General features: G+C 41.1%; 1 protein-coding gene across 2 annotated transcripts; it reads right to left on the bottom strand.

The window, feature by feature from the left end:
• Positions 1-473: 473 nt before the first annotated feature.
• LOC115037666 (cytosolic 5'-nucleotidase 1A-like) lies at positions 474-4,871 on the bottom strand. 2 transcript variants are annotated; one of them, XM_029496348.1, is made up of 6 exons: positions 4,692-4,871; positions 4,396-4,563; positions 3,816-3,945; positions 3,520-3,642; positions 2,173-2,357; positions 474-1,902 (listed from the first exon to the last, which is right to left on the bottom strand). In XM_029496348.1, the coding sequence occupies exons 1-6, from the start codon at positions 4,803-4,805 to the stop codon at positions 1,537-1,539; spliced, it is 1,086 nt and encodes a 361-aa protein (XP_029352208.1). In that variant the 5' UTR covers positions 4,806-4,871; the 3' UTR covers positions 474-1,536. The 2 variants fall into 2 exon arrangements, with proteins under 2 accessions (XP_029352208.1, XP_029352209.1); XM_029496349.1 differs by having other exon boundaries at positions 4,396-4,532; positions 4,692-4,830.
• Positions 4,872-12,384: the final 7,513 nt, after the last annotated feature.

Raw genomic sequence — 12,384 nt, 5'->3', positions numbered from 1 at the left:
AGAAAGTTGTATATTCAACAAGTTAGTTTTCTACTTACACTGCCTCAGATTGGTTGTGTTGTCTCCTCTGGACAGAAATGGTCCGGGCTAATTTAGAGGAACTGGGGTGGAAATGAAAAACACAGGTGGAGGTTGCTGCAGTGTGGGTTAATTGGTTAATTGGTGACTGCCTGAAAATGTTCAGTGGGGTGGCCAGGATGGCGCCTGAAATAATTTGGGGGTGGCATAGAAATCACTATTGCACGAACATAAAAAAGTTGAAAACACTGCGCTACATGCTTACACTGTACAAACTTACAAATGCACTGCAATATAGACTCTTTTAATTAACAGATTTATTATTATTCTATTTTTATATTCACCCCTCCAGAGACCCAAAACAACACAAAATAATCTGATAAATTCTGAGAATAACTGCTAACGTAACAATGGGCCTGACTCAATACTACTTTTAGTATAAATAGACAAGCAAATAGGTTGCACCACATTCCTTTATTTAGAAACACACTCCAAAATTCATTGTGTAGAAAAGTGAAATGGTAACATGTTACCACAGCAGGAGTAAGTCGAGAAACATTACCAATGTTGACATTAAAGATACACACAAGTGTCTGTAACTGTAAATCGAAAATTAAATCTTAAATGAATAAGTGCACTTTCAAGCTATTAGCAATATAAAAGAGAAACACGGAGTCAAACCTAGGAGAAACACATTAAATGATATCAAAGTGTAGCTACAGTGTGCTGCCTGTACATAAACAACTTACAGAACATGACTGTTAAATTTTGAGGATAATAAAAAGTTTTATGTGGCGTGCATAACCAGCAAACACAATAACAAACGGCATCAATTTTCCTTGTCAAGCTTGGAGACTCTGCCCTGATCAATGTCACTTTTAATAACATAAATTCTGGATGTTAACAGGTCCCATTAAATGTGCAATATTATAGCCAGACACAAAAAAATATGAAAACTACATAAACCTTTGTTTGGAGGCGGAAATGTATTCTCAACCTAGCTGCTGTTTTATAAAAAAATACAATGAACAATAAACCAGCTAATACAACAGTTTTTTCTCCCATTTGGGTCATATGTGGTGAGAATAAAAACATAAAATAACCAGATATTTATGCCTTAACAGTGCAAAGAAAAATTAAATAAACTCCAAAGAAAAGGGAAGAACATTCTTTCCTTTTTTAGAAAACCTTTCAAAGGGTAAACAGATGCCTTATTGTTAAAAAGCAGTATAAAACTAAAAAAAAGTTTTTTCTCTTTTATGCTATAAAAGTTAAGTAGCCCCTAGTGTAACTCCGAATACATTTCCCCACTCACGAATATGTCCCATCATAAAGAAAGACTTCATAAAACCTCCCAAAGTAGAAAACCTTAAAAACTATATTGCCAATTTATTACCTGAATCCTTAAAAAAATGCAGCTAACAGACAATTTTCCTCAATGCAGTATTTAAATCTGGTTCATGACAAAAAATAGCAAAAGTTGTGTGTAGTGCACACTAAATATTTAACTGCATGAGCCTATTCCTTTTTTACTGGTTGCTCAATCAGTTTCCCTTTGCGGTACTTCTGTCCGATCCCATAGGGGACGTGTGCTGCTATGGTTCCCAGCTCCTTGGCCCCCTCAATGTGGAACATTTGATCATCAAAGAAGATATGTGGTTTGATTTTCTGCAGAAGGGGCCCTTTTGGAGCCCCTGCCAGGAACAGAGCCTCGTCAATTTCCAGGCCCCAACTGCGGAGAGTCTTTAGGACACGAGCCCCCGAGCTGGCAGCACTGCGGGCTGTGACCAGGTAGGTTCGGATGGGACAGTTCATACGCTCATTCTTGGCATAGAATTTTCTCTGGAGCTTCCCCAGAACCTCGAGGAAACACTTTAAAGGACCCTTAAAGAGTTTAAGAGAAAAAGTTAAACACAATTGACAAGAAACATGGTGAAAAAGTACAGTCGAGAACTAAGTTTGTTAATGAACGTGTGTACATTTTAAATTTTACTTTAGGGCAACTGTGTGATTACATCTGAATGACTGAAAGGCAAATCCCAAAATACCTTACAATCTGCTTTTTTAAATATGAAATAACGCCAATTATATAGAAAACTATTGTCACTATATAACGAACTACTACAACCCAGAATGAAGAAAACAAAATGTTACCTGAGCAAGAGGTTTGTTCTCAAACTTCTTCTCGTGCTCAAAGAAAGTGTCCAAGCCGTGTTGCTTCACGATGATCTCTGACTCATCAGAAAAAAGGACTGCATCACCGTCAAATGCCACTTTAAGCTGAGTGTCACTAAGCTGAGTATCCGTTTTCTGCATAAACATTGTGGCTGCAGCAATTCCTAAGGGAGGGGAGATAAAGCATGAACTTCTCAGCTCGATACAAGGTGTCAAGAACAACTTATTTTCTACTACATTTTATATTTCAGATCAGCCAGTGATGTTGATCAGCTGCTGCCTCATTAGAGAAAAAAATTCAGAACAAATTATGCTGCTTCTTTGTCAGAGACTTGATTACAAAATAAAACAAAAAACAAACCACACATACCAAACACTTGGTAAGAATGAAAGGATCGACACTATCTGCAAACTGTGGTCTCAACAGAAATATATCAGTGCAAGACAGAGTGTCTTATAAATAAAACAGCTCAAAACATAAATGAGAAAGATGATGACCTACGCACTCACGCGCACTATGTTTCTATATGGTTGTTCGCAAACAGTGACTTGAATTTTTTATGTTTCCTTTTCAGAGTGTCACATTTCCTGGGATTATGCACTGTCATTAAATTGTTTTGCAAAAAATGGTAGACTGTCTGGTCTTGGTCTATTAGAGGTGGATCTAGCAGCCACACCTTCATGCATGCCTTTATATTTGCCCTATTTTCCTCTAGATTGAAATATTATTTACACAGTGTGTAACACTGTGTCATATGGAAGAATAGTTCAAACAAATGACCACAAACCATGACCATAGTGAATCAGGTGAAAGGTATGGCCATTTCTTCATAGGTTTCTATACAGAAGTCCTCTTGGAAACAGTGGAGTCGCCCTCTGATGATCAGTAGATAGAATCCAGGTTTCAGGCTCTTCTCTATGCAAAGTTGTGTCTAAATTTTATCACCAATCTGAATGCATTGATCTTACAGTAAATTTAAAACAAGAAAAGGAGGGCGTATTTAAGAACTCTGCTGAATAAGGCTTCTCAAATAAAGTGTCAATTCACTGATAAATTAACCAAGTAATATTTGCAGTAATTTCAATCTTCTTGCTTCTTATCTAATTGTTAGGCATATTTAGATATCGGGGAGCCATAAATTGCAACCTGACTGCAAGCAGTTCTTACTGCATAGTATGTGGATGGGATTTCTATCAAGAGTATGAATGAGTCACACACAAAGTCAACAGTTCAAATCTGTAAATATCAGTGAGGCCTGGAAGCATCTCACTGCTGCAGGGAGAGGGGATCATCTTTGACTATAATCTATCAGCATCTTGTCTTACCCTCCTCTATGGCCTCGGTGACCTTCTCTGAGTCCTTGGAGAGGTAAAGGTTAGTCATGTAGGCCTTCAGGTAGCCTATAGGACTTTTCCCTCCTGTCATACAGAATCTCTCTATGGTCAGCCCTGAAAGAATAAAAGCAGGTTGGAGATTATGCAAAGAATTATTATACTACAACAGCTATTCTGTATTATAGTTTGTACGTAGCAGACTGAGTGCTCGTCATGATTAACCATGTTGCTGTAGTGTGCGAGCCACCACTGGTAATCATCAATATCTGGTTTATGTCACACCATACCGTAGTGATTAATGCTGTTAATGAGGCGCACTCCAACTTGAGCGTGGTTGTTGGTCATTAAGACGATGTCAAACAGCTCCTCGCTGTCTGGGTAGAGCTCCCTCAACCGAGAGTTGACGTTCATCAGAGCCTTTGTGAGAGGACAGGCACAGATTCACAACAAAAACCAGGGTGTTTGTCCCTGTGGTTAGTGTGGTGTTACAACACCTTTACAGCATTTTCAGCGCTGTGCAACACACAATCCACTCCCTATAGCTTCTGCAGTTTCACACACTGATAATTATGTCAGATGTTGGGCAAAATACTCAATATAGTAGATTAAGTTAACTGGAAATATGTCCGGTTTCATGTCAACATAAAAAGTTAGCGCTTAAGAAGTGTTTTGGGTTTGTTTGTTGTTTTGTTTAGTTTTTTTTGCTTAAATTAAGCTTTTATCACACTCAGAAAAGAACTCTTGTCTTTCCATGAACTGAGTAAAACACATCTGAACTGGGTGTGTCACTTCTGTGTGTAACATAGCTCTGAGCTACACAACTCTTGCACAAACCCCAGGGAGGGTCACACTTCCGGGGTGCTGTACCTTGACAAAGGGGAAAGCGGCTCCCGGTTTCAGGGGCTCGTTTTCATGCTCCAGCTGATAAGCCACGTATTTCTCCACTCCGTCCTGCTCGTAGATCTTCCTCTCGGCCACCATGTTGAAGAGGGTCCGAGAGGAAACTGCAATGGTGACAGCAAACTTGGGTTTGGGCTGAGGGGCGAAGAGCGAAAGTTTGAAATAAAACGCGATCGATCGCAGACAAATGATATGAAGCAGCAAAGTACTGTCCGGATGCACGCTTGGTTTCTCCGGTGGACCCGCTGAGCAGCGACACTTACCGGTCTCGGTACTTTAGTTTTAAGGTTGTCAAAAAATTTTTTGGCAGCAATCCAGTCGGTTTCGTCTCCGCTGTCCCCGGTGGCCGCTGAGTCGTTCGGTTTCAGTTCACTCATTTTCCTAAAATCCCTAAAAGGGAGCCTGAAAAGACGAGCCGGCGGCGACGAAAACGAAAAAAAAAACTGGAAACTTTGCGGAAATGCTGGAAGGGGGAGGTTGGTGGGCGTGTCCTCCGGCCGTGACGTCACCGTGTCCCGGGAACACACTTCTCTCTGTTCAGATATTAGTCTTGATCCAACAGCAGCCAAAGATGTTTCAGGAAAATGCTGAGCTTCCAGCTTTGTGGCAGCAGGCTGGTAGAGACTTGACCATGCCCTTGAAGTAGCTGTCTAAGTTCGGTGTGGAGCTCATGCTCATTAGGGAGGACTGGTGGGTCAACAAGGTCACAGGCCCAGGGGCGTCCTGACCTTTGACCTCCTGGGCCTCTGGCTGTTTGTAAACAATACACTGTACGGAGAGAACAAGCAGAGAAAAAATCCCTTTAAAATAAAGCTTAATACATTATTGTACCAAGATGTGTTTTTTGTGACATTTTACACCAACTGTAAAAGAGAGACACAAGGGGAAGCAAATGACATCTAAGAGGGGCAACACTTACAACTAAGGCATACAAAAAGCTATATATCTTATTATGCTTTATCATATTATAGTATATTATAATCTGAATATTCCCCATGCCCACTGCCATAGGTTTTACAACTCTTGCGCAATTTCTCCATCTGTCACACACGCGCGCGTGCACACACACACACACACAAAGCGTGTAGTGGTTCATGAATGACACCCCCCGCCCCCCCCCCCCCCCCTCCCCCCCACCCTCAAAGTTGGTAGAGTCCAAGGCTGAGCATCATGGCGATTGACGGTAGGTACTCGCTCTCAGGTGTCCTGCGGGACTCACGTGAAACTTTGCTCGGGACGGAAAGAGCGATCGGAGTGTAAAAATGATTTCTATTTCTATTTTGCGGACTCAGTCACGGTCATCAGTGCTATTTCTCCGGTTTTCTTTATAAATCGCGGGCCGAGTACCGCAGTGCTCCGGAGCTGGGACAGCAGCTGACTGGGGGCTGATGATGCTGAAGCGTGGACGCCCGCACTGATGCGGGAATGTAGTGATCTGGCAGCCACGTGAAGTGATGCGGGAAGTGGACAGAGACACGGTTCGTCCCGGTGCTTTAACTGGCCCGATGTGTTTGATTATAACACGCGCGTGACAGTGCAGCGATTGATTCACGAAACGGCTGGAAGTGAAAAATCACGGCAGCATCCGCGCCAACTACTTTTCTGTCACCGACTGACCTACATGAATTGGCGGATGAATGTAGTTTAATTTAAAAAGGAAAGATTCAGTTCCACATTACTCCGCTATTGACCAAACCATTTCCGTCCAACACGTGCCGATGATGCTTTCCTTCAGCATAACGACGGATATGTGTCGATCGGTAATAATAATAATAATAATAATGATAAGCTCATCGCGGATAATGTTCACAGCAGCATCAGGGTCCGGTGTCTCTTCGGTTTTGGAGAAGTGACCGAGCAGCAGTCACGGACACGGTTTGTTATTGTGTCACGTGCAGCCCTGCGTGCTGCTGTGATGCAATTCAGTAAAAATTAAATTCGTGCAGCGCACAGGATCTGTCAAGGTGAGGATAACAACAGCAAATATTCAAACAGTTCATTGTGAGTCTAAGTCGGATGCTTTGCTTCATAGTTTGCCTCCATTCTGGCTAAAAAAAAAAGTTGTACCTTGACCTCCAGAGAAACGCAGTTCTTGTGATTGTGCATTTTCATTTCTGCCACAATATCCAAATGAGAGTTCTTGCACCATTAAGGGAATTGGTCTGCCGTGAGACTAAAGACAAATGTTTTGGATCTGGCACTGAGTCTGAGCCTCAGACCACTTCCAACATGGAGGGAGAGTGGTACACTAATCCATGAATCATTTATAGAAAGTTTTTGAGTTTGCTCGGGGTAAAATCTTTTTCTCTGCCATCAAGCGCTCAACTAAGACATTTCCACCATCTTTATTTTCTTTTCAAGAGATACACACAGATCCCACCATTCTCTGACTGTAGACTGTAGACACCTGAATCAGTAGATTCAAGAATCATAGATCAAGCCAAGAAGGATAATCCACCTTATCCAAGAAGGATAATGTGCAAATGTAACTGCATAAGCTTTGCGCATGTGTGAGAGCAATTTGAGTGTCACCATCCTTCATTACCTTACCTTGAAGAACACGATATGTAGCCATCAGGTTTTGTAATAACATTTTAGAAAAGCTTCCATGTGCGCCAGTGAAGCTAATCAAACAGATACTGTAAGAAGCTCATATTAATCAAAGCATACTTTTATGGTTGCTTAAGAATTGATAGCAAAAACAGCTGAGGTCATGACCTTGATAGATTTCTCAATGAATTCAGTGAGTTGGGAAACCTTTGGTCAGTGGGGTGGCCAGGATGGCGCCTGAAATAATTTGGTGGTGGCATAGAAATCACTGTTGCACGAACATAAAAAGTTTAAAATACATATATACGCTATATACTTACACTATACAAATTTACAAATACACTGCGATATAGACTCTTCTAATTCACAATTATCAAATTATTATTCTATTTTTATATTCATGCTTGTTTTTCAACTCCGTGAAGAGTTGAGGTGATTCATTTGTTGCTGACTGTTGTATATATGTTGTATGTAGGGCCTGCTGCTGGGAAGTTACACACAATTCCATCTGTGATGACAAGGCATTCTGCTCCCTTCAACAAGACAACTGTCACAAACTGCTGATTATCACTACTACTAGGAGCAGATGTTCAGCGCAGCCAATCAGTGTGTCATCAAAAATACAGAGACAGATACATAATTACAAAAATACTGGCTCATTTAAATCAACGTCTGATTTAATTTAAATTTCAAAATAGACATGAACAAACATCGCAAAAACTATCATACTCATTTTATTTGTCACACATTCATCTTACAGCCACTGCATTCTGTGATTATCATGGTTTGCAGCAAAACTATGTACAAAATCATCAAAGTTCAAAAGTGTTGAAATGCAACCTCTCATTTGATATAATAGCATACCTGTAGCCACAAGTTGGTTCACGTTAGAAAACTCAGCGTGTGCTTGAAACAGCCGCAAACCGACACTTAAGCGACATTAAAGCTGTGTGGCGTGCCGTGTCCGGCCGGAAATGCTGCGCCAGTGCAGGAAGTTTCTGTTCCACATGGTGGATACCATTGACAGCTGTCCATGGCTTACTCCTTCCTTAGCAGACTTTTAGTCTTACTGAGCGTTTACTAACAGCATTTCTAATAATTCAATTTTGTAATGATCACTGCACTGAATAGGTTAGGTATCATTTATTATATTCATAGACTTTAGTGCATTTTGACCCACATACAGAGTAGAGTATTTTCACATCCAACTGCAGGAAAAACACACATTATTTCACAATGCCAGCTCCTTTTAAAATAAAAAAATACCTGTACACTTGCTTGTTCAGACTACATCACTTTAATTCATAAATTAATGTTCGTATGTAAGGGTTATTTTTTTTCATTTGGTTCCACCTAATCAGGTTTATGTTTGTGGACATTATGACCATCTGCAAGCTCCTCTAACCTGAGGCCTGAGCATATGTTTCCACAGTACATGAAGTCCATATTTTAACCTCAGATGCCATTTCATCTGTCTCTTTCTTCCAGGAGGGGGCAGAAACTGTGGTGTCCATGAGCTCATCTGTGCCAGACGAGGTAAGGCCAATGTACAGTGTCACATTAGAGCCCATCTTATCATCTTATTCCTACATTCTTCTGAGTGTGCATATGGGTGCCTTTTTTCAGTGTGCGCTTCTTTGTTTGTTTGACCATCATCATCTGTTTGGCAGGATTACTGATTGCCAGTGATTTCAACGTCCAACTATTTAGCCCGAGCTCTCAACATGCCCCATTGAATTTAACCCAAAGCTGGATGTGCAGGAAGTTTTTCTATAGACTCCAGAAAGCATAATGTCCGTGTGTGCATTATGCATGGCCTATCAAGTTTTACTTCACTTCAGCAAAAGACAGCAGCTGTGTGATCATGATTTATTCAGTGTGGAGGTTTTGTTTCGTATCAGAGGTCCATGTGTAAGCAACATTTCCAGATTGCCTACCTACTTTTTAAACAAGCATGTCATAAAAACAACAGAAAAGTTAAGTAAGCAGCGATCTAAAACTTCAATGTGGGAAAGTGAACAAATGAATGAAGGAAGCAGCTTTCACCTAATTTGTTTACAGCTCTGTCTCATTAATGTAGCAACATCGTGTAATATGTTGTTTCACTTGCATTTATTTGACACAAGCAGTTATTTTGAATTGAACTCCCATTTATCTGAGCTTATTATTGAGTTTGCGTTTTTACATTACATGTTTGCGCAATGGCTGTGCTTTCAAGTTAGTTAGTGTGTGTGTTCAGATCAGACCACAAGGGAGCACCCTAGTGGCTCACCTGGTTGAATGCCTAACATTAATGCTGAGGATACACCACAGTGACCGGGGTTCAAGTCTGACCTCTGGCCTTTCTCTGCATATCTCTCTCCCTGTCTGTGTTTTTTTTTTTTTTTTAATGTCCCAAAAGTACTTTACAAAAAAAAAAAAAAGTAGAAAAGCTGGAGGGAAGAAAAGAAACACCATTAATTTGCTCTGCTGTGAAGAAAATTTTCAGATTTTTCTTAAATTCAAAGACCTCAGAGAATTATTGATAAAAAGCAATATTGACAACGGGGTGAGGCCTCTGTAAGGCCAGCTCTCTGCCACTCCACTTTCCAGTGTACGTCGACCGAGGGATCTGGTTACTACAGGTGCTTAAATTATTCAGCTGACGTTGACATTTACAGAGCAGGGCCATGTATGAAGTGTCATCACACAGCAGGGCGCAGAGGGCCATAAGCTGTTCATTTTCAACACACGTCTGCTGCGCCTGTGGAGGTCATTCTGGTTCAATCAACACAACCGTCAGCAGTGAGAGTTGATACGCAAGTCCAGCAAGTGTTGGACATGACCAAGTGTAAGGGATTTGTTACATGTCGGATTACTCCAGAGCAGGACAGCTTCTTCCCTCCTCTGAGAAAGTTTGCTATCCGTATTTGCAGAAGTAGTTGTACTTTTTGGGAGCAGCGTTTTTTAAATAGGATATTCATTTAGAGAAGGTAAGCCACGTTGCTCTGTTATCTCTCTCCTACCTGTCTTCCACTTCTTGGGAATTTAGCATTCATCATTTTGGCAGTCTGCAGCAATCAGCGCTAGTTTTTTAGGCTGCAGTGGTCCCTGCCTGTTGCCATGGTGAAACAAGTTGGTCCACAGTAAGTTCAGCCTGCAGTCAGGAGATTCGACTTGTCTGTTGTTCTCTCATTAGTGTTCTCAGGGAGATACCAGTTTTCACACAGCTGACCCACTTAATCAGTAACTGCTGATGAGTGTTTGCTACAAACCACATGCTGCAACATTTGGGCTGTGTCTGCTTCCCCAGAAGAACTGTCCTCAAATGCACCACCATTTTGTTTCCTTGTTTTGGTTTTTTTGTTTGTTTGTTCGTTCTGAATGGGAAAAATAGCTTCAATAATGATAAATTTCATTATTGTTTAATATATCAGTCGTTGGTGTCCTAATCGGTTAACTCAGTTAACTCATCTGACATTTCTATAAAATGTCAGAAGGTGGTGAAATAGGCCTATGATATTTTACCAAGCTCATTGTGCTGGCCACAATTTTAATAAAAAAATCTGAATCACCATCACTTAAGTTGAGGAAAATCAGGAAATTCGTCTGCACTAGTTTAGTTATCTAAATAGTATTTAATGGGCTGTTAACTCTTGAGGCTGCTGCTGCTGAGGCCAGTGAGGGATTCCACCATTCTCCAGACTTGGACAGATCTGCTATACCTCATATTCGGTGTCTCTAATGAAATACTATTATATTTATTGTTGACTATGGGGATCAAAAAAATTGCATTATGTGCCTCGAGCATTTAAAGTGAGGTCTCAGATCCTTCTTATTAGTGAACCTTCCCTGCAGTACTTTTTTCTTTAACAGTTGGCCTTTCCAGGGATGCATTTGGCCTTTAAAAATGTCTCTCATGCTTTATCGTCCTCTGACTTCCCTTTTTTCTTCAGCCATTACACTGGTGTAGCCCATTAAGTGCAGTTTTGTTGGCTTCACTGACTGTAGGTTTCGCTCTGATAATGTCCCTTTGAGGCCGCCATAAAAATAACACATCAGCAGCTACTGGGCTGCAGCACATGAAGGATGGTTGGCCTACATACTGTAGATCTGCAGATTGTATCTGGTGTGTCTTTGAAGTGGGGAAATCTCTGACTATTGAAACCTAAAATAGCCAATGCTCCCCTGATAGATCAATATTTGGGGAGTTTGGATTCCAAAACAAGATGTTATCATCAAACAAAATGATTTGTGGTATCAAAGCTGGGTTGCTTACAGCATTTAAAAGCATTTTGCTCCCCATAGCATTTTTTTAGTTTCAGCCATGTGTTTCTTTTTACTTAAATCCCATGGGGCTTTATTTTTCTCATTTGGTTGACTTTGAGAGTTGAACTGCTGCGTATCTCCACTATCAGCACTGCTTACTTTTGTCTGTGTCTAATTAGTTTTTCGTCTCTTTTTCTGTCTGTCGTTTCTTTTCCCTCTTCCCTGCCTCTTTATTTCTGTTCTTCTTCTCCTCAGTCTCTCCTGAGCTTCTGGGTGTCCTGTCTTCCATTGCAGCCTTCATGGCGTTGATGGCTCTGTTTTTTCTTTACCTCAGCAACAAGCTGTCAGTTGGGAGTCCTGACGAGCTGTCACATCTCAGCAGCTATAGAAACACCCGGCCAGGTACTCAACACACTCACATTACCTCAGCAGTTGGACTTACACCACAGGTGTCCAGCGCCGGTCCTGGAGGGCCACTGACCTGCACGTTTTGGATGTTTCCTGCTCCAACAGACCTGATTCAAATGATCAGCTCGTCATCAGGAGTCTGATCAGGAGTCACTCATTTGAATCAGGTGTGTTGGAGCAGGAAACATCTAAAACATGCAGCACAGTGACCCTCCAGGATCGGAGCTGGACACCTCTGACTTACACACGTTAGGATGCTTATTAACTTTGTTGTGGTTCCACAACAATAAAGAAATAACAAAAGTTTTCACGTGAACAGCACGCACACTGATCTTGAGGTCTTAAACAGATCATGAGATATAAAGATAAAACTAACTGCACTCATTTTATATTATTTGAGGTGACACAATTAATTTGTCCATTAATAAAGTTGGAAACTAAAAAAGTCTTCTGATATCCACATAAAGATCTCAGCAAATCACCAGCTAAATACAGCATTGTGACTATCATTAGATGCAAAACAAAAAAAATGGCTTGCCTTTCTGTTATTTGCATACAAATAGCTAAATGTAAAACACAGTGAGGGGTTTGTTGATGAACACAGCCATATTGTTGTGTGTGTCCATGATGTTGGTTTGAGCACACACTGTGATGATCGCACCACACCCTGCTAACAACCACATGTCCGTGTCAGCGCCTCTGATGAGCTAATCTGGTGGTCAGCGTGGAGACGAGCTCCCCAGCTGAGAG

Source organism: Echeneis naucrates, chromosome 24 (assembly GCF_900963305.1).
Source record: "Echeneis naucrates chromosome 24, fEcheNa1.1, whole genome shotgun sequence".
Classification (NCBI taxonomy): Eukaryota; Metazoa; Chordata; class Actinopteri; order Carangiformes; family Echeneidae; genus Echeneis; species Echeneis naucrates.
The sequence above is the reverse complement of the archived record's forward strand: the minus strand, read 5'-3'. Positions and strand labels throughout refer to the sequence as shown.